This window comes from Schistocerca nitens, chromosome 2 (assembly GCF_023898315.1).
Source record: "Schistocerca nitens isolate TAMUIC-IGC-003100 chromosome 2, iqSchNite1.1, whole genome shotgun sequence".
Taxonomy (NCBI): Eukaryota; Metazoa; Arthropoda; class Insecta; order Orthoptera; family Acrididae; genus Schistocerca; species Schistocerca nitens.
In genome coordinates this window covers 465,805,517-465,828,107 of record NC_064615.1, presented here as the reverse complement: position 1 = coordinate 465,828,107, position 22,591 = coordinate 465,805,517, and the positions used below count along the sequence as shown (strand labels likewise).

At 41.0% G+C, this 22,591-nt stretch overlaps 1 protein-coding gene across 2 annotated transcripts in view; it reads right to left on the bottom strand.

Moving 5' to 3' along the window:
• The window catches only part of LOC126236371 (protein Gawky), a 274,769-nt gene that overhangs the window by 204,227 nt on the left and 47,951 nt on the right, over window positions 1-22,591 (bottom strand). The window contains exons 1-3 of one of the 2 annotated variants that reach the window (XM_049945616.1): window positions 6,437-6,742; window positions 5,365-5,411; window positions 5,068-5,177 (exon numbers count right to left, since the gene is read on the bottom strand). In XM_049945616.1, coding sequence (XP_049801573.1) covers window positions 5,068-5,133 — 66 coding nt within the window. In that variant the 5' untranslated portion in view covers window positions 5,134-5,177; window positions 5,365-5,411; window positions 6,437-6,742. Of the gene's footprint in view, window positions 1-5,067; window positions 5,178-5,364; window positions 5,412-6,436; window positions 6,743-22,591 lie in introns of those variants that run through there. The other variant, XM_049945615.1, reaches the window with a different exon arrangement.

The following is a 22,591-nucleotide window of genomic DNA, read 5'->3' as shown; positions in this document are numbered from 1 at the left end:
GAGTCTTTATTCCTTCGGACCAAACATTGCCCTGCTTTTTCTCTGGCAGCATGCCATTTTTATTTTTCAAATTTCTAGCTGTTCTCTCAGACACCAAATTCTGCTGAGATCTGTTGACTTTTAACTGCTGGCTGAAGCAACTCACCAGGTTGGACACCACTAGCATATGCCACTTGGGCTACTGATTAAGCTTTGTGCCCAATTAACTTTTCATTTGACACAGACTTTAATATTGTGTTTATGGGTGCTCTGAATTTTAACAGTGGAAACAATGACGGAGCTCAAGCTGTTATTAAATCTATCACATATCCATCTGCTGATCCTCAGCAGATGAAGTCCAAGCTGCAACAGCAGTCAATTTATCACAGAGTTCCTTATAGTAGACTGCGTACAACTTTTGCCCAACTGAACAATGGTTCCTGAAATTTTTCAGCTAATCTGCAGCAGTTCCAGTAACCCATCTATATTTCTTTTTACCATGGTCATTCAGCTTTGAAAAAGAATTACAGCATGACCTTTGTAGAGATACAAAATATCAGTAAAATGACTTTATGAAGAAAAATTGTGGGTTCAGCACTGAATCTCAGATCAGAACAACTCAACAGCAGCTTCTTTCTTCTTCCCCACAGGAGAATAATCTCCATTTAGCAGCCTTTTGCTGGAATTACATTGCAAAGAACTTGAAGCAACCAAATTATCAAAGTGTTTCACATGCTGAATCCTTCAGGTATTCAAATCAAAACTATCAAGTCACTTACAAAACCAAACTCTGCTTTAATTTTTGGAGTTAATTACATTTTTGCGTAATATGGTTCTAAAATATTGAAGACTGACAGAATATGCATAATGTTTCATAAATATTCATAGTTATTATGTTACATGTGGGACATGACACTCTTGGAAAATTGAACAGCCAAAAATAAAATACAGTTATGCACCTAACAAAACGATTAAGTCCCCATGAATAGTTGCAGTAGCTTGAAGTTAGTGACTGCTGCATCATCTGCCTTCTAAAAACACAGGAGGCCAAAAAATGTGGCTACCAACATGGAAAATACTCTACAGCTCATGTTCCAGAAGCTGTATTCCTACAAATTGAGAAAGTGACAGCAAAACAATGTGTGTGTGTGTGTGTTGGGGTTTATGGGCGCTCAACATCGAGGTCATCAGCGCCCTGACACACATGAAAAGGAACGAATGTGGAGAGACCTAATAAAACTGAAAAAACACACTCAAGGAAAGCAGAAAAAGAGGGAAAATACTACAGAAGAATGTAAAACCTAAGGAAAGGGAAAATATAGTAACAAGAATGACACAGGAAATTGTCAGCAAAACAATGAAATGTGGAACTTCAGGGTTTATTTGATGTAGAAGAGGACTAAGTTTGCTAAAAATTAAGTTTGTATCTTTATGTACATATTTATTTGGAATGTGTGAGAGATTTTATTGAGCAATTTTATACCTTCAAAGGAAAAAAAGTATTTATGAAAACCTATTATTTGGTAGAGAAAAAAATGCTCTTTCAAATGGTAGTTAACATAAGGAAGGATTAGGTGATCCTTCTGGGATAAAAGTTTCAAAATCACTTACTTCGGAAGCAAATTTGATTTCGGGCATCTGCGCCTTTGTCTAAAAATGTATGAACTCAAAAGTAATGAAACTTACAAATTACATAAACAAGCCACTAAGCAATAAGATCACAAAATGAGATATTTCTAAAACAGCTACATAGACAGATCAAGCTGCTTCAACCTGGAAGAAATTTTTCTGCAAAAATTTTTCTTGATATCCGTAAGTGGAACTAGGAGCACTAGGCTACTAAAAAGATATGAACAACGTAAGTGTACAACAAACTTTTCAACTAGCTGACGAAGGGTTTTTTTTTTTCAGTTTTGCCACAATTATACGCTGAATTACTGCACTTCGATATCGCTAACAATCATGAAATGTCACTGCAACATTTGTCTAACTTACATTTAAGAGATCCCTGCTCACACTGTATTTAAATTTGGGAGCCAAAAATTTGTAAATCTTCCTTTAGTTATTTATCAGACTTTCACACTCACAAGTAAATAAATGTGGCAATATAAAATCCACCACAAAATACAAATTACTGAAAACAATTGGTATGGATATCACTTCATGTGTGTTCTGCTACAATATTCGCTTGTCCCTGGGTACGCTAGTATCCACTAGCTGGAAATCGAATGTCTCTGGATTCTCCCTGTGTTTTGAGACTATTCTGCCTGCAGGTAAAGGGAAAACTCTCTCCGTGTCTCATGTGATTTGTTCTTTTATGCAATAGCATACAACTCTAAAGCATTTCAATGTTCACTGATCAAAGTTTTAATTTGCTTATCCATAAAGGCCGACTGCTCTTCTCAGTGTTCTGTTGCACTTCCATAAAAATATACCTGTGACACCAGAAACGTTCTCAGAGAAACAGAATGTAAAATTTGATTTAACAGTTAGTATATATGTGGCATAAAAGTTGTGCTATATTCACATCAGCATGTATTCTACCTGAACCACATTTAATTGATGTAATTAGTACTTCATGTATAGCAGAATCAACAAAAGTGATAAGGGTTAGATTAGGTGACTATACAACATTTCTTTAACATTTATATTCTGAATATTTTCATTTAAAATTTTTAATTAACTCTGTAACTTAAAAATGCTAGTTATCTAATTTTTATTATTCTGATAGAAACTTAAAATCTCAAGTATACTCTGTCAACTTAAGAACAGGCCTTCAAAAAAGTAAACCCACTTATCTCCAATTCAGCACTGATAAGTGTTCAGCTACCTGAAAGGCAGCTGGCCCTACATTTGCAGCCTGGCTGTCATATTTTGGTTGAGATGCTTACCACTAGATATCCTCTTTACTGGATGCATCTTTGGATACTTAACAGCAAAACATGCACTTTCTGCCACTCTCCTATATTGCTGTTTAGGCAATGCTTTCAAATAAAGTATGGCTATAGTGATACTAAAACTTCCTGGCAGATTAAAACTTTGTGCCAGACCGAAACTCGAACTCGGGACCTTTGCCTTTCGCGGGCAAGTGGTCTACCAACAGAGCTACCAATGCACAACTCACGCGCTGTCCTCACAGCTTTCCTTCTGCTAGTACCTTGTCTCCTACCTATAGCAATACTGAGTTTGGTATTGAATTTAGAAGCTCAGAAAGTAAAGAAGAATATGCTGTGACTCCATCAGACACTGAAAGGGACGACATTTGAGTGCTAAGTACTCAACAGTGGTAGGAGATAAATACCACCACTGCATTCCACCTAGCTCCTCCAAGATTTATGTTCATCAGAAACTGTTGTGAAACACACATGGTTAGACATCACTGCTCAAAAAACTACAAAATGATTTCCTTGTTTTAGGATACTTTCGCCAAAGTCCAGTGCAGAAGTATACTTGGGATTTTATTAGCTTTAATGGCTCTCTTTGTATGTCTAAATGTCATGCCATTCATTATAGGATGTTTTTGATTAATTAAAAATATTATCTTTTGCAACATAATTTGAAAAAAAAAAAATATGTTATGGAGTTAATCAGTGTACAACTTCTCTGCCACCTAGTATTCAAAACAAGGAACTGGGCAAGTATTTTGAAGTTAAAAATTCTATTAGATTCTCAGAAAAATTTAATGTAGGGGTACGTTAGTTGTTGATAACGGCTGAATCTAGTGTGTATTATCAAATTATCAATGTGTGGGAATTCATGAACCTTGCAATATGTTTCATCTTTTCCCTTGACTGCACTGAAGCTATGTATGCCTAACTTTTCACACAGCATCGTTATACCAGTGAAAATAACTGGGGGAGGGGGTTGGGTGGAAGCATTTTACGGTAATCAAGCAAAAGGGAATCAAGAAGTTCAAATTCCCTATGAGCTCTCAACAACATTTTCCGTTATAACCAAAAGAATTTGTATGGTATATCTCAAAAATAATTCTGTACATATTCAAATATCTTAAAATTATGGATATAATCCACACTTCAAGATTACAAGGAAAAATATTATTCTCTGAAACTGATCTGCAATATAAATTAATACAATATCGAAATTTAGATCATACTGGCATTGCTATGGGTTTTATTAGAGATAAAGAATATACTGTACATAATAAAAATTAAACCTAGGAGACAAACATTATACGTAGGGGAAAAGTGAGACAAATAAGCCTGAAATACTGGAAATGCATTTATGGGTTAAATTTAACAAATATTCTGAAACTTTATGGGCAATATATGCACTAGAGTGACTGACCTATAGTTAAAATGTTGAAACTGCCTCTATACAAGGTGACAAACTTATCACCCATTTGTTTTATAATTTAGTTATGAAAAAACAAACACACGCGCACACACACACACACTTATGTATCAAGGTGAACCACATATTTAAATAATGATGCTGCTGTTTTCACTAAGATTTTCTCTGTTTCGACTATTTTGAAGCTGCTGACTGACATAAAATCATATATTGCTTTACCAACACTTCATGCATAGTATTCTTTAGTTGTGTATTCTCGTTTACCATAAAAAAAAGTGCATTAACTTAACAACACATCAGTACCTTGCCCTATTATTTCCAAATGTTGGTGAAAGTCAAAAAATGGTCAGTGTAGTATTCCAATCCAATGAGGTACTACATACCACTGCTACGAGTATAATAAAGTTCTTGTAACTGGTCAAAATAAAGAAATAAGAACATAACAGCTTCAATCTGCAAAGTCGTATTCCAGTTCATGGATCACACACTGGCTAAGAAACAAAATTAACAGGTACTTCCATAAAAATATCTGAAAATCTTATGGCAAATTACATATAAGCTTCTGATAATTCATGTAGGACTAAAGGACTACCTTCCCCACACGTCGAGCTCTAACATATCTCCATCTATACTACCACACACTTCCTAAGAGACGGAACTGTCCGTTACCTGCACTCACACAAATAATTATAAACCACATTCAGTGGTGACTTAGGACTGAGCAGGAGCTTCAGTATCTTAGGGGTTATACTAATGAAGTTTACGAAACGTACTCACCTTAAACGTTTGTGTAACGACATTTACTTTAGAAATCTCATCTGAACTAGATTCGTTTGGAAACATTGGGCTCAATTTTTCTTTGGCAGGCAAAACATGGAAACTGATATCTGAAAAAAGAAAAGGACGGCGTAAATAAATTCTGTAACACTTTGCTAACTAGTCGCGTCAGCTATACAATCTTACAGTTATTACCATTTTATCGTACACATTATGACAAACACGCACAAAAACATTTCATTAAACACATAAAATAGATACTATTCTCTATTTTTCACATGAAGTCTGTTGGCTCACCTTATCAAATAAGACGTCAGTCATCATTGCAAACCACAATGGCAGATCTGAAACGTATTAAGCTAATTTAATACTATTCCTACTACATTGTTACGGAACGTACACAGCCGTTTAGTCTTAATGAAATATGATGGCAACTACGGCACAACAGCTGATACAATACGCGTATGCAGAAGCTGTTGGCATCCATGTTGTTCTACTGAGCATCAATACGATACTTCATTGCGCAACCATCCTTGCTCATTCTACAAATGGCATTTTGAATGAGTAGCATAGCACACTACATGCTTAAATCTGGAAAAATCATTGCTCTCGAATTTCATGTTTATTTATCTGTCATACAAATCTCTCTCTCTCTCTCTCTCTCTGTGTATGTGTGTGTGTGTGTGTGTGTGTGTGTGTGTGTCAGATTAACTACTGAAAACAACATCATGATAATTCAAGAAATTTTTCCGTCAGTGTATGAAATAATTAACGTGCGTGTAACAAAAACAATTTCGCTGCATAGAAATCACATTACAAATCGATAAAGAACTCAGGATGTTGCTCCATCAAGAAGGTTAGCACCCTTCTGTATTCTCTCAGCAGGAAGCTCTTTCGCAACTTTCATGGACTGGGTATCAAATGAATCTACTAATAGTGCATGTACACGACTATTGAAGCGGAAGGATCTGTGGAGCGAGCTTTTTTTTTTTTTTTTTTTTTTAAAAAGTATGTCTTGCGGTTTGTATTGATCGCGTTACGTGGCGCTGGTTACCTCCTGCGGCCTTTTACTGAGATAGCCAGCCACTACAATCAGATGTTGCAAAAAGTATTATCTGTAAAATATGTTACGAAACAAGAATTCACACTGGATTTCATATTAGTGCCGACTTTTGTTAACATGTTGCACCTTCGACAGTACATATATATGTATTTATATAAGTAAATATATATTGTTTTATCCCTTAGTACTACACAATGGAGAGAAGAAACACAAATTACGAATTTAAAGACATTTCTCATACATTGCATCAGCAACAATATAAACTGGATTAACGGTGAGTAAGAACAATACCGCTGTTGGACGAACATTTTATTGAAACCTGTTTCACTGGCCATGGTACAAATCGAATCTTTTTCGGCCATTTTGCGCCTGCCGTGCTCTGCTGGGCGAACGAGACAACTAACCCGATCTCAGACGGAAAGTGCCGAGCACCTTCCGAACAACCGAAGGTAGGCCACCGGTGACAGCGCTGCCAAACTGTTGGAACGACTCCTGGGTAACACATCGTAAATATGGCGGGTGTTATTGTCACGTTAGCCATGCTATCGCGATGGTAACACAAACGGGTAGCGCAGCGGAACAAAATATAAAAAAACTCAGTTTAAAGGGACTGTGAAATACTATGATAGAATTTTCCACATTCTTACGACGACTGCGCTGCAGAGTTACAAATAACAAAACATTACAGTAATTTGCTATTGGCACTTTTTGTTTTTACTCTGCAGCCACGGAGAAAGTAGATTGAGCAGGGCATTTTACCTACATTATTGCAAACCGGTATTACATGGGCTCGTAAGATTTACGCGGGCAAACAGAGGGTAGACATTGATCTACATGAAGAACATTAATAGGCAAGATAACAACATTGTAAGATCATAATATAAGTAATTAATTTCACAACAACATTATTTAATGTCTTATTTCACGCGTTATTGATGCTTTTCCTGGTGGTTTTCACATGTTTTAGAGCAAGTTGTAGAAGTGTTACTATTTTGAAATGGTAAATAAATTGGCTTTGCGCCCCCCCCCCCCCCAACAGTTTTTTACTAATGCTTCGTTATTTCAGTCATCAAACGTGGGTTTGATGCAGTCCTCCATTTCTGTCGATTCGCAGTTATCTTCTTCAGTGAAATATAACTTCTGCATCCTAGATCATCGACTTGTTAAAGATGTTCATCTGCAGGCATTGCTCTGCGATTCTTCCGCCTTACCTTCAAGTAGTTTGTTTCCGAATGAATACGCGCCGTAATATGCATCCCAGTATTCTTTCGCTGCGATTTACAGTTTTAATTAATTTTCTTTACCTTGTTGACTCGTTACAGGACATCATCATTCATTACCCGAGCAATACATCTTATCATTCAACAGACAGCTCTTATACCACACTTCAAAGGCTTCTAAACGTTTCCTTTCAGTCCTTCCCGTAGTCCAAACAGCGTTTCACCGAGCTTTTTCTGACCTGAAGCTTTGAATTTTTGGTTGGTAGCAGCTGCATTCTTTCACTTTGTTACCAAAGACTTTTTTTCTTGTGCAGTCCTTTTTACTCGCACACTTCGAGCTGACACGGCGAGGTGGCTTATGGGAGCGACCTTACAGCCTAGTTTACACTACGTTGCGCGCAGCTGCGCTACTGACCACTGCGCATGCGTGGCGCGCGTTTGCGCGACTCAGTGAAACCAGTTTCGGTTTGATCCAATTTTGGCGACAGTAGTTGCACAGTATTGTCGGTAGAGTGGGAAACTGAAATATAAAATGGGGAACGGAGGAAACTTCGATTTTTGGATATCCATGCTATGCATGTAAGTTTGTGGGATTTCAATCTTGTTGAATTCAAAAACAAGCAGCGATATATTGCTGCGTTTGAGGCCGTCCTAACCGATCTGAACATGGATGGGTTGACAATACCTACGCTGCAGAGCAACATTCATTCAATTAGAAACACACACGCAATGATACGGAAAATACAGCAAGCAAAATATCTGGTTGTAGAAAACACGTCTGCAAGACTAAAATCTCGTGTTTCAAGCTGGCCATTTCTTGAAGTAAATTTGTGTACAGGAAATTTGGAAACCAGAATCCAAATGCATATTCCACAACATGGCGAGCTGTCGACAGTTTATAACTGGAAACTCAAATGACCATACTTTGAAAACAAAGTCTTCACTGAATATGCCGTTGGCGCAAATGCGTCATAACCAACTACTGCATCTTCTAGTAGACCGAGAGTTATGGACTCTATTGCCGATTTTGGAGAATTGCTTGGAAAAATACCACCATCAAATTGTTGATTTTGGAACACGATATAGGTCCTGTAGAGAAGAATATGAAGAAACGTTCTGGTGACAATCTCAGATGACTGAAAAACTTCTCGGGTCTTCCACGACAATTTCTTTCAGCAACGTCGCTGAGCAACCGAGCTGCTGCTTTCCTTTACTCAAATCATTAACCCAAACACGTCTCTTATTTCTTTTCTTATGCAGTGATTTCTTGCAGACAAGCATTAACTCCACCAGAACTCGTGCAGCTGCCGAAACATTCATTTCAGACGAGACTACACCGTTTACAAAATGACGAAACAAGGGTACGCTGTTTCGCCCTTTCTAGTCACATATGAACCACCTGAGCGAAACACGTTTCATGAAACGAGTTGCTCGAACTATTGTCGTGTAAACTAGCCTTAAAAGCATTTCCTTCTTTCCCATCTGTCCCGAGTGTCAAGTTGGATTGCGAGAATAGTAGGTTTAAATGGTTCAAATGGCTCTGAGCACTATGGGACTGAACTGCTGAGGTCATTAGTCCCCTAGAACTTAGAACTAGTTAAACCTAACTAACCTAAGGACATCACAAACATCCATGCCCGAGGCAGGATTCGAACCTGCGACCGTAGCGGTCTTGCGGTTCCAGACTGCAGCGCCTTTAACCGCACGGCCACTTCGGCCGGCTAATAGTAGGTTTACTACGCGTTTCTTTATCTATTGAATGGCATCGTGGCCTAACCAAAAGCTGTAGTAATGAATATTTGTTTCCAGACAACTAGTTTCAGTCAATCAACCATCTGCAAATCACGGATTAATAGCAGTTCATAAAAATTAAGAGAGGGCTACGTGGCGTCAAGTACATTGGCAAGGCGGTTAATAGGCTGCCAAGTTTTGCACTATGCAACTGCTGAAAATTTACGTTGAACTTCACGTAGTGTCAATCAGTAACCTGCGTATGATCGCTTTGTCGAAGTTAGGCGACTGGAAATAACTAATAACTTTTCGTAGTTTCACAATATCGGTCTTAGAATACAGGGTGTCCCACCCAAACCTTCCAGATTTCAAGGACCCAGGACAGAAAAACCACAGTAGATACAACAATGAAAAATGTACCACATTGTAGAGAATATCGCAGAATTTATATTTCCGCGTCAGAAGTGCCAAGTATTGCAGCCAGAGTGCAGCATGGTCGCATGAAGTGAAAATGGCGACTCCACAGTACTGCGCGCAAGCAGTGGTGTGGTTTGCAGAAACAAAATCGCTGATTACTGTGCGAAGAAATTATCGTCGTGTGTATGAATGTGATCCACCTGATGTGAAAACAATTAAGGAATGGTACAGGACGTTTCTGGCAACATGAAGTGTTCTGAAACGTTCTGGTGGTGCACATTACGGACTTTCACAAGAGACAGTGGTGGAAATCAGATAAATGTTTCTCAGAAGCCCACGTAAGTCAATTCGTCAAGCATCTAGGCAACTTGATGTACCTCGATCAATCGTGTAGTTCACCAGCGTCGTCGTATGTATGCTTACAAAGCGCAAATTCTGCAACATCTAATGCTGAACGACAAACCACACAGACAGCAATTTGCTGCAGCGTATTGATATGGATGCCAGCTTCATGAAAAGATGTTTATTCTCAGACGAGGCAACCTTTCATCTATCAGGAAGAGTTAATAGGCAGGGCAGGTTGGTTAGGTTAGGTTACGTTAGTTCGGATTTGCCCCGCGGTCTGAGGCGTATCTTGTCACAGTTCGCCCCCCCCCCTCCCCCACCACGGAGGTTAGTCCCCTCCCTTGTGCATGAGTGTGTGTGTGTGTGTGTGTGTGTGTGTCGTCCTCAGCGTAAGTTAGTTTAAGTTAGATTAAATAGTGTGTAAGCTTAGGGACCGATGCCCTCAGCAGTTTGATCCCATAAGACCTTACCACAAATTTCCAAATTTGTTCGGATTTGGGGTTCGCAAAATCCGCACGTTGTCATTGAACAAGTTCGTGATTGCCCTAAACTAAATGCATGGTGCAGGCTAATGCACGACAGGATTGTTGGACCGTTCTTCTTTGCGGAACAAACAGTGAATGGGCCAGTGTATCTGGGCATGTTGGAGCAGTTTGTGTAACCTAAGATACAAGACTTGCAACCCAACATCATTTTTTCAAGATGGAGCTCCACCGCATTGGTCAACGGCTGTTCGCAAGTTACTGGATAGGAAATTTCCCAATCGTTGGATCGGACGCGGAGGCCCCATTGCCTGGCCACCACGTTCACCTGACATTACGCCGCTTGATTTCTTCATATGGGGATTCGTGAAGGACCGCGTGTATGCGACCAAAGTTGACGATATTTCTATTTTGCGACATCATATCACTAATGCAACTGCAACAATAACAGAGGAAATGTTACAAAGAACTTGGCAAGAAATTGAATACAGGCTCGATATTCTTCATGCTACAAATGGTTCACATGTAGAGGTGTATTGATGATAAATAAATAAATTCTTTGAGATGCTCTACAATGTGGTGCATTTTTCACTGTCGTATCTACTGTGGTTTTTTTTTTCCTGGGTCTTTGAAATCAGGGAGGTTTGAGTGGGACACCCTGTGCTTTGAAACTGTGAAGCCCACCTTTTCACTAGTTTGACTACTTAAGAAACTGAACATGCAAGGGAATTAGTTAAGGATGGAAGGGCAGGTACTACAAACGTATGACGACGATGAAGTCTACTTGAACAGTGAGAGAGAGTGATCATGGCTATATGGCGAAAATCATCGTCGTTTTAACGTGAAATGTTAGCACGAACGGGCTATGTATGAAAATTTACTGGTGAACGTAAAGAGTTGACTGCTTTCTCGAATATCAACCGTACACACATTATTGGCCCCACCTCTCGCCACTACCCTCGTCTGTTTACTGACTGAAAATGACTTCCCTGTCAAACTCCTCTGTAAGAAAAAACAAATGACCCTGTCCAAATTCCATGGACACTAACCATGGGATTGTAAAGCACACACAAAGGAGTTTGTTGCACATACGTTTGGACTGATTGTAGAAGAAGACTGACACGTAGATCCTTACTAAAATCACGTCTAAGGGCCGAATTATGCTGTCAAAATAGCTTTGGCAAAAGTCTTTTACAGAAGACAGTTTACAAAATCTTGGTATTAAGGTATTTTCATTTCCTTTGTAAGTGTTGTAGCGCAGTTTTGCTTTTTATAAATGTTTTATCAAAAATATCTGACAGTGCAATTCGGGCCTCAGAATAAATGTCTCGGGTTAGCAGTCACATTTATAACACACTGCAGGTATGGAGAGAAATCTTGGTACGCCAAATCTACGTTGTAATGGAAAGGGTTTCGATGTGACAGGTCCATGAAACAGTGAACACCACATGGTCTCAGCTGTTTCCAACAGTTCTACGGCTGGTTGTGACCCCTACCTCATCAGAATCAGCATTTCCACGATAAGATTTCCTTCCACCACTGAGATGACAACTGCTATGGTTAGCTGTTAGCCAATTAAATGCGATTGACAGAATGAATGTTTCGCACTGCAGTGGAGTGTGCCCTGTTCTGAAACTTCTTTTAAATACTAAAACTGTGTTCCAGATTGATATTCCGATTGGGAACTTTGCCTTTCGTGGTCAACTGTGCCATCCAAGAGCGAATTACGACCCGCCCTCTCAGCTTCATTCCTGCCAGCAGGAAAGAGATACTGGCAGAATCAAAGTTGTGAGGAGGGATGGATCGTGAGTTGTGCCTCAATAGCTTAGCTCTGTTCTAAAGTCAATCAATAAAGCGACAGAAGCATGGCAACAACAGCACCCTCCTTCAACATCGAACGCGCTTTCAAATAAGGTGTGACGTGCTGGACTACTCTTTAAAATGTAACGCTTCAACTTTTAATGCGAAATCATGCAGCTAATAGCAAATCTTATCTGTGAAGGCGGGTACACACTAGACCACAAGGCCAACGAACGACAGCTAACCGCTTCGCTGGCCGAGATTTGCTTGGTGTGTACGGGAGGCAAATCGGAATCAACGAAGCGGCTGGTCTTGCTTGCAGCAACGTAAAAACGTTGGCGGTGTGTAGGGGGGCCTTGAGACCCATCCCCTAAGACGAACGCCGGGTCGAATGTTTGCTGGTTCAGTAGCGATTTTCGGTGTCCCCTGAACGGGTATGTATTTCTTGTGTCTAAAAATATTGAAGTATTGAGAGGAATGCGGAGACAGCATTAAATCTGATAGTTTATCGTGAGCGGGAAGGTTTATGGGAGCCTACGAACTGTGATTGCATAAATAAAGCAAGGGAAGTAAGCGAGCTGTTATTAAAAAAAAGTGTACAATGTGAAAAAGAAAATGGAATTTTACAGCCTACACATTCGAAATCTGTAGCTCTAATTCGCAAAGAAGTGAAATAGCCCTTATTACAAGTCAGTTTTAACCTCAGACAATTTTGTCTCTAATTCGCAAAAAAGTGAAATAGCCCTTATTACAGGTCAGCTTTAAGCTCAGAAAATTTTGTTTCATCACACCAGCGTCGTTTCTTCTTAGACTTCTTTTTCTGATGAACAGCTTCTTGCAGTAAAATATGTGCTACAAATGCGACGACTGCCAAATCCTTTTCTTCTCTCATAATATCGGCCGGTGAAACTGTTATTAAAACGCTGCTTTATAACAAACAATAAAACTGGAGCAACATCGTCAAGTTATCACAGCCAACTGCGATTCTACATTGTCTAACCTCTTGGTCCCAACCCACGACAGGCCGAAAGCCAATGCGTTGGCCACCAACGTTCGGCCGAATCCACTGGCTGTTGTTCGTTTGTCTTCGTAGGACTAGCGTGTACGCACCTTGACACGAAAGTACAAGTCCGAGTCGATGATCAGCTGTTGAGATGTTTCGCACAAACGCAATGGTAGCACAGAAAGCATTCACATCTCGACAACTAAACACAGTTAACATTTCTAGATCTCGATGGAGGAATGAGGCAATGGCCTTCTACGCAGTTTATACTGTATACTGGTGTTACGCCTTGACATGTGACAGAGTTAACTAACAAGCCAACGGCTACGAGACTGGAATCTTGACTAAGTAAGTGGAGGATAAGACATAACCTCACAAAACGCCAGTTTTTTGTTCCGACCCAGACACTTCATTAAAATGCAAGCACAGGAACAGCACAACTAAAAACTCTACTCTGGGGGCAATAAATCATCCTACAAGCACAAGTAAAATACCTTGGAATTCACTTACACGAACTACTCAACTGGTGAGAAACACAACAGATAAAATAATAAAAGGAGAGTATACACTAAACCTAGGACGACTTGTGAAAAACAGACTGCGTGATGCAGACCAGCAGTACAATCCACCAGATTCGGTGACTGGAATCAAAGCAGTAAACAGTTCTGACGCTGTCATACCTGCGTGGCATCTAATTGGCAGGGTACGCTATGTCAGTGCACTTGTGTGGTTTGCCATCAGGCTCACGAGATGTTCTATCTCCGTAGTCGCACAAGCAGCAAAGCGATTCGAGCAGAGTCTCCTCCGATGCTAGTGCCTCCAGTAGCGGCCATGATCAAGAACAGCATCGAAGAAACATATTGGAAAGGAAGGAAGATTAGGGCTTAACGTCCCGTCGACGATCAGGTCATTACCGACGGACCACAAGCTCTTAGAGGCGAAAGGATGGGGAAGCAAATCGGGCCTTACCTTTTAAACGAACCGTTCTGGCATCAAATTAGGAAACCACGGAGAATCGAAATCGAGAAGGCCGGACAGAAATTTGAACAGCAGTCCTCTCTAATAAAGCGGCCACTTGGCTTACCACAGCGCCACCTCGTTTGGTATAGCAAATCAAGAATAACATCACTACAGGGTCCAGGAGCCCCAGTCGCTTTTTACACAAGAAAGGACGAACGCTCGAAGCAAGGAAAAAAATATTCTCTCTCTCTCTCTCTCAATAATTATATACTTTGGTGCTATTGAAATCTTTCGACAGGTCATATGCACCCCATTTGTTCGCCCTCCTTACACACATCAAGATCCGTCACACTCAAACTGCACGCAAAAGGGTATTAACAACTCCTGCCACCCGTGCCGGACACTATTCTGCTCCGACCAATGTCACTTCGACTGTCTAACGCTCAAGGATCAGGACAGTTCTTCGACACTTCAGATGTATGGTAGAACCATGAAAAAATGATTCGCCAATATCTGACTAACATGCGTGGTGCTACTAGGGAAGCGTCTCCGACCACTCCTTAATGTTCGCATTTAAACCTTCATCTCTAAACGCGGGCGGGTGGGGGTGGGGGGGGGCACCATTCTGTCGTGCATTGTTATCAACACCTACGTTGTCCACATCAAACTCTGCCTTACACACTCTTACGGGTGGCGTGCATTTTGCGTGCTCAGATTCAATTACCCGTTCCCAACAGTATCTATTGATACTATACTAGGTACTACAACACCACCTCTGATGATACGCCGCCAGAACATCGTATACGCTATTTGATCACAAGTCTCCCGACCGTGCTATATAATCCGGAACTGACCACTAAATGTTACGAAAGTCGGACCCAGTGTAAGAGGAAGCGAGAAGTGTTGTGTTATCAGTAGATAAGCAGCAACAACAGAATGGATCAGTCGGGAGAGCTCAGTGACTTTCAATGTGGGCTGCTCATTAGGGTCCATCACGGACATTTCAACCCTTCTAAAGCTCTCAAAGTCGACTTTTTCTGACGTACTGTGAAGTTGAAAAGCGAAGGAACAACCACAGCTAAACCAAGACCAGGGAGGTGTCATATACCTGAAGGCGACTGGCGAGCATTGCGGAGAGTGGTTGCAAAAAAATCGCATGAAATCGCCGGAAGGAATCACTCTTGAGTTCCAAAGTGTTAACAGCAGTCCAGCGAGCACAACGACTGCGGGCAGGGAATTAGAACTGGGTGCAATGGTCGAGCCGCTCTTCGTAACATACACAATGCTGACACTTGAGATGGTGTCCGGGCGACGCCACAGGAAGGCAGAAGACTGCAAACGAGTGATTTGGAATAATCCAATGGAAGGGTTTGTGTCTGTTGAATGCCAGGAAAATGTTACCTCCTAACATGAGTAGTGCCAACATCTTTAGAGCCAACTGGGAAGTACGGAGATGGCGTTTCGGCAGGGTGGTTTTTTCGTGGTCAGTGCGTATTCCCCTTACTCCGCTTAAGGAAATGCTAAACGTGGAAGGATATTAACATATTTTAGTGCATTATGTACTGCGTACTGTAGAGGATCATTTCGGAGACGATGTCTGTATCAGCGTAACAATGCACCCTGTCATAAAGTATCATTTGGGAGGCTATGGTTTGTGGACACAACATTTTTTAAATGGACGGGCCTGCCCAGAATTCCGATCTGGACCCCATGGAACACCTCTGGTAAGAGTTAGAACGTCATGTTTACTCCACACCCCAGTTTCCAACATGGCAGCACTATCTTCTCGCTTGCGAGGAAGAATGTGTTATCATTACTCCACAGACATTCAAGTACCTCACTGAAGCATCCCAAGAGAGTTCGATCTGTCAAAGGTAAAAGATGTCACACTCCATATTAATATTCACTAACTGGTGTCCGGGTACTCTCGACAAGTTATTGCTTACCACGCTAGCGCAAGATGACCGGACCAGGCAGCCAGAGATGTACCTTTGCGCTTTCTAATCTGTAATTCAGTTTCCCGCGTTGCAAAGTTAGTAATTCTCTACTACATTCCTTCTCTCTTTTCATATATGTCTCTGGCAACGTTTGTTCATGCGAATAATGCCCAGTTGTACCGTGGTTTAGAAAACAAGTTAAATTTTAGGTCCCCCTATAACTCTGGGTAAGTCAGTGCAAAGGTCGGAGGAAGATAATGGCATACCACTTCCAATAGGTCTATTCCTAACAAAACACTGAAGTGCTGAAATCAGTCTTCTGGTCAACGACAGCTTTATCTCTTCCATATTATTAGAGACTAAAAGAAACGCCTTGTTGATGCAGCCATCTGTATCTGTCTCTTGCCATCTGTACCATTAGGCTGTAGTTGCTCCAATTCATTCCACTGTTAACACTTCGTAATACGAATGTCCTGCACCTGTATATTCGTTTTTCCCACCTGTATATTCGTTTTTCCCAGGATTTTTACTTCTAAGGCGTCCAGTCAATTTAGTTTATCTTTTCTGTATCATGTTAATGTCTTTTCATCTTTAAATTTTTTAAAAATATTTGTTTATTGTAATTTCTTTCAATCGAGGATGCTTTTGTGCTGCTTCTCCGTATCTACATCTCTACTGCATTTTTTTTTTCCTGTTTCCCTGAGGCTATCCTTCACAATTACACCTTAAAATGCTCCAAATAACTGTCTAGATAACCTTTTTATTTTTTTATATTAAAGTGGTTGTTTGTTAATACATGACTTATTTCTTAAGGCTTATTCGGTCATTGCAATTCTTTTAATATCCATCGTACTTCTGTTACTATCTGTTATGCCACTTCCAAGCTGATGCAATTCCTTTTATTTGTATTAGTATTGTAATTCTTATTTCAACGTTCACCCTTACTTGTATGTTCGGTTTTACAAACCCCATTATTTTAGTCTTGTTTGTGTTTATTATTGTTCAAGGCATCAGACAAATTTTTTAACAAATTGGTCATATCCTTTTCAGAATCTGGTAAGTCTACAGCAGTGTTATTCAACCTTTTTGACTACGCGACCTCTTTCCAACTTTCCAAAATGTTCTGGCGACCCCCAGAACCATAATAAAAGTATGTCAGCGCTTTCAAACGCAACGTACTTAATTTTCTTTCTATTGATACTATACTGATCGAGTAATCAAGTGCAATGTGAAAAGAGGTCGTAGTGCTCTGCGGGCAGAGATATAATTGTATTCTTTGCCGCGGTAGAGGCGTGCGGGTGAGAAGGGTCAGCGGGGGCATAGTCGCGCGTTTTCGGTCACTACAATCAGTTGTCCTCCGAGTACGCCAGCAAGTACGGACATGATAGTTGTCTTCGCACTTCGCTCTGAGCGTGCATAAAATGGGTAAGTTTATTTTATTTTTTACCAGCCATGCTGTAACTGTTTGAACGTGGTGTTATAGTCGGCGCACGAGTGATGGGACACAGCATCTCTCTTTTTTTTTTTTTTTTTTTTTACCAGCCATGCTGTAACTGCTTTCTCCTGCGACCGTGACCCCCTGAGCAAGGCTTTGCGACCCTACAGAGGGTCGCTATCCACAGGTTGAAAAACACTGGTCTACTGTACTGCCAGAAAATGGAACACACACTGTACTCTTTTACCACTAATTGTGTTCCCTTTAATGTCGCTTTTCATTGATTGTATTGCACTTCATAAATGTACTGAAAAGAGACATATGCACTCATTTGTCTTCTATGTCTCATATTATCCTAAGCATCTGCTGTAGCCTTCGCTCTATTGAAGATGTATGATTTACATGCTGGAGAGTGCACTTCAGTGACGAATGAACTGTTACGAATGGAGCCGCGAAATCAGTAGGTTGCAATAAACGGCTGTGTCACGCTAAGTCCCTCGCTCGTTGATATTAATGTCTTCGTATTTCTAGGCTTTGAAAGTGATTAAATAACCTGCCAATTCTCGAAATGTGAAAACAGAGGCAGATAAGCATCCTAAAGTAAATCTGTTATACGTAACTTTAAGCAATCAAGTTACATCACTGCGAAAAAAATCTCTGAAGTACATTTTATACATATTTGGATCAACGTCACTACAGATATTCGGTTATGACATGTTCGATATGCCTGCCATCAGATGATGTGGCGCAGACAAATTGCTAAATTCTGCGTGACCCGCTGAAGTGTCGTAACATCGATGCTGTCGATCACCTCCTGAATGGCCGTTTTCAGCTCAGCAATGGTTTTAGGGCCGTTGCTGTACACCTTGTCTTTAATACAGCCCCACAAAAGGAGTCGCATGTGTTCAGATCCGGAGAATATGGCGGCTAATCGAAGGCCATGCCAGTGGCCTCGGCGGGTACCCCAGAGATAGAATGCGATCCCCAAAGGGCTCCTCCAGGACACCAAAACACTCTCCTGTTTCGATGGGGTCGAGCTCCGTCTTGCATGAACCACATCTTGTTGAAGTCAGGGTCACTTTGGATAATGGGGATAAAATCATCTTCCAAAACCTTCACGTACCGTACGGCAATCACCGTGCCACTGAGGAATATCGCACCGATTACTCCGCGACTGGACATAGCACACCACACAGTGACCCGTTGAGGGTGAAGAAACTTCTCGATCGCGAAATGCGGATTCTAGGCCTTCCAAATGCGCCACTTTTCCTTATTGACGAACCCATCCAAATTAAAGTGGGCATCGTCGATAAGCGAAGCCATTCAACGCATACTAATTCCGATCATGCCCCGCGGCCAACCGTGCAGTCTGAACGTCTTAACACAAACAGTTTAGAAGTTAAGACGATTTTATTTCGCCTAGTTCAATAACTGTCACCCAATAGGCACACACAAAGTGCCGCCACATAAATATCAGGTGTTACAAAAGTTGCAAGGCTTTGGCCTTGAGAGGATGCTTAATCGTTATTCCTGAGAATCTGGATCTGTTTTACGTGGTACAGATTAAGTGCCATAGACTCGCCAACAGAGCTGACAACAAACATCTTGAGATAAAATTTTTACTGGGTGCAAATATTACCGAGAATTATTCATTGCAACACTGGCTTCTTGCACCGGAGTTTTGAAGCTTCCTCGCATGCTTTGATAAGGATTCCTCAATGACGACTGAGTACTTTGCTGCAACTTTCAGCTTTGTGTGTTGTCAGATTTTCAGGTGCGTGAGCACTGCTTCTTTGCGTATAGGTTTGTACATACTCCAGCCTTGAAACAATGTTACATAAATGCATCCACAATCTGGCTGAACTCTAGGCGGGGAGCTCATATAACAAAGGCAACTAATTTATACAAAACATGAATCGTCAATCCGGCTGAACACCGAACACATTCCGTCCACTACAGCAGATGAATTCTCCTGCCAGTTTCTAGTGTTTCCGAGATGCTACAATTAACTGATAATCCAAATCTTTAGCGCATTCTTGTTTCTTCTTCTTTATCCTACGATGTCCTACACAACATATAAATTTTCTTAGTGGAAAAAGGATACATGTCTTTTTATTTGCAATTTACTGGATTCAGACAGAGGACTGCAAGCAGACGAGCTGTGCTGCGCTGTTTTAAAGATCGTAGTTTGTCTCAGAAGTACTCCTTACTTTACTTTAAGCAAGTGTTTGACGGCTGTCCCATACGTACTACAGCCTGGGAATTGCTTCGTAATACAGGGTGTTTCCATTATGATAATACAAATTTTTAGGATGATTGAGAAGGCTGAATGTATCAATTTGAGGTAAGGGACCCTGGTCCGGAAACGAACGAGTCTAAAATTATAAGCGAAAATCGTTGTGATACCTCTGCCAGTGAAATACATGTATCGGTACTGTTGCTACTAAGACTGTGGTGTAAGCAACTTTCAGTGCTGGTAGAATGGGCCAAAACATGAATAAACGCCTGGTAAACATGCGCTCTGAAATACAGTGAAGCGCCAAAGAAACTGGTGTAGACATAGATATACGCAAACACGCAGAAAACCGCGCTGCGGTCGGCAACGCCTATGTAAGACAACTGTCTGGCGCACTTGTTAGATCGGTTAGTGTTGTTACAACGGCAAGTTATCAAGATTTAGAGTTTGAACGTGGTGTTATAGTCGGCGCACGAGTGATGGGACACAGCATCTCCGAGGTAGCGATGAAGTGGGGATTTTCCAGTACGACCATTTCACAAGTATGCCGTGAATATCAGGAATCCGGGAAAACAACTCTCCGACATCGCTGAGGCCGGTAAAAAATCCTGCAAGAATGGGACCAACGACGACTCAAGAGAATCGTTCAACGTGACAGAAACGCAAGTGTCAGCGTGCGAACCATTCAACGTAACATCGTCGATACGGGCTTTCGGAGACGAAGGCCCACTCATGTATCGTTAATGACTGCGCAACACTAAGCTTTACGCCTCGCTGGGCCTGTCAACACCGACAGTGGACTGTTGATTACTGGAAACATGTTGCCTTGTCGGACTAGTCTCGTTTCGAATGGTATGGACATGTAGGGGTATGGAGACAACCGTACGGATCCATGGACCCTGCGTGTCAGCTAGGGACTATTTAAGCTGCTGAAGGCTCTATAATGATGTGGGGCGTGTGCAGTTGGAGTGATATTAGACTCCTAATACGTCTAGATACGACTGACAGGTGACATGTTTGTTAGCATCCTGTCTGATCACATGCATAGCAGGACAATGCAACACTCCACACGTCCAAAATTGCTACAGAGTGGCTTCAGGTACATTCTTTTGAGTTCAAACAGTTCTGCTGGCCACCAAACCCCCCTGACATGAACATTATTGAGCATACCTATGATGTCTTGCAACATGCTATTCAGAAGAGGTCTCCACTCCCTCGTACTCTTACGGATGTATAGACAACCCTGCAGGGTTCATGGTGTCGATTCCCTCAAACACTAATTCAGACATTAGTCGAGTCCAAGGCACGCCGTGTTGCGGCACTACTTCGTGCTTGCGGGGGCACTGCACGATATTAGGTAGATGTATCAGTTTCTTTGGCTCTTCATTGTACAGATCTTACATCTATGAACACTTGCTCATCTTCGCTACTTCGACTACTGAACAAGTAGTCACAACTCCTTATGATATACATTTCAGAGCCCATATTTAGTGGACTTTTTTTGTTTACACTACTAGTTCCAAAAATATGGAAACCAAAGTGCTTGCGGTAAAATAGATGTGCTTTATAGTATCTAAGAACAAGTGCGCATGGCTCGTATGGTATGCATTTTAGCGCTCTTGTTTACAAGAGATTTTTTTTTTTTTTTGGGTCCTCAAAGTTACCTACCCTACGAACTTGACAATAGTACCGGTAGCGGTATTCATTGTCGGAGGGGTATCAGAACGATTTTCACTTACAACTTCCGATACGGATCGTTTGCAGACCGAGATCCCTTAACCCAAATTGATACATACACCCTTCTTCAGCACTCCTGAAAATCTGTATTATCATCCATGGAATCACCCTACTGACATGTCGATCGAACCTCGTGAACGCAATATTGATTTGTCTGTGATAAGACTAGACGGTTTTGAACAAATGTTTATTGTTAAGTACATACTGACACTTTTGAATAGGCTACATTATAATGTACATATTGAACATTCTCCTCCATAAACAATGAAGTTGTGCGCTTAGTTTAATTTGTGTATCTGGTCATTATGATCATTTCAATGCTGAGTAGCACACAGACAGTGCTATTAGCCGCCACTCTGCATTTATTCGCGTAACACTACTGCGTACCAAGGTGAGAGCTTCACTGCGCTTTTACCCAGCATTGTTCTAGTCTTTTCTTTGACAATGATAGTTGGGTAATCTGCACTACAACATAAATATCCTACAGCAATTCGGGCAATGGCTTTTGTGAGTACTGGCTCACCCTTTCGTGATTTCTTTCGTGCCTGACGTTTGAAGGCCCGTTTAGTTTACCACCCCATCTGTATAGCAATACTTGAAACAGGGCCATGTATCGTGGGACGCCATGTGTCTAACACAAGTCCTGCTAGCTTTCTTTTCGTTGCTAGCCGATAGCCGACTTTTTTATTCTACTTTACTCAATGTGTTTAGCAAATACATTGGTCTGTACAATATTTTTTACAGTTTACGGCAGTTCCTTCACGAAATCAGTAGCCTATACCTGCCAAATATTTGTTCACGTAATAGAGTTCTACGCGCTCAGATAATTCGTTCGCAATGGTTAGCATCCACTGAATGAGGCATAATTAATTTTATATTGGGGGTTTAGTACGTCATTTTCAACAGGAGAGCGAAGGTACACATGATGTCCCCAGGAATCACGACTTTTAACAGAAGCCTTCCCACTGCAACGACGTACAGTGAGTCCGAAAAGTATTCGTCTAGTTTTAATTTAATAAAAAAAAAACTGCGTATATGTCACGTGAAAGAAGGAAGCGAACACAAAATGTGAACATCCAGTCATAGGCAACGAACCACGGTAAGTCATTTTTATTGATGGACAAGGAAATAAATACATCCATAACGATGACAAATTTG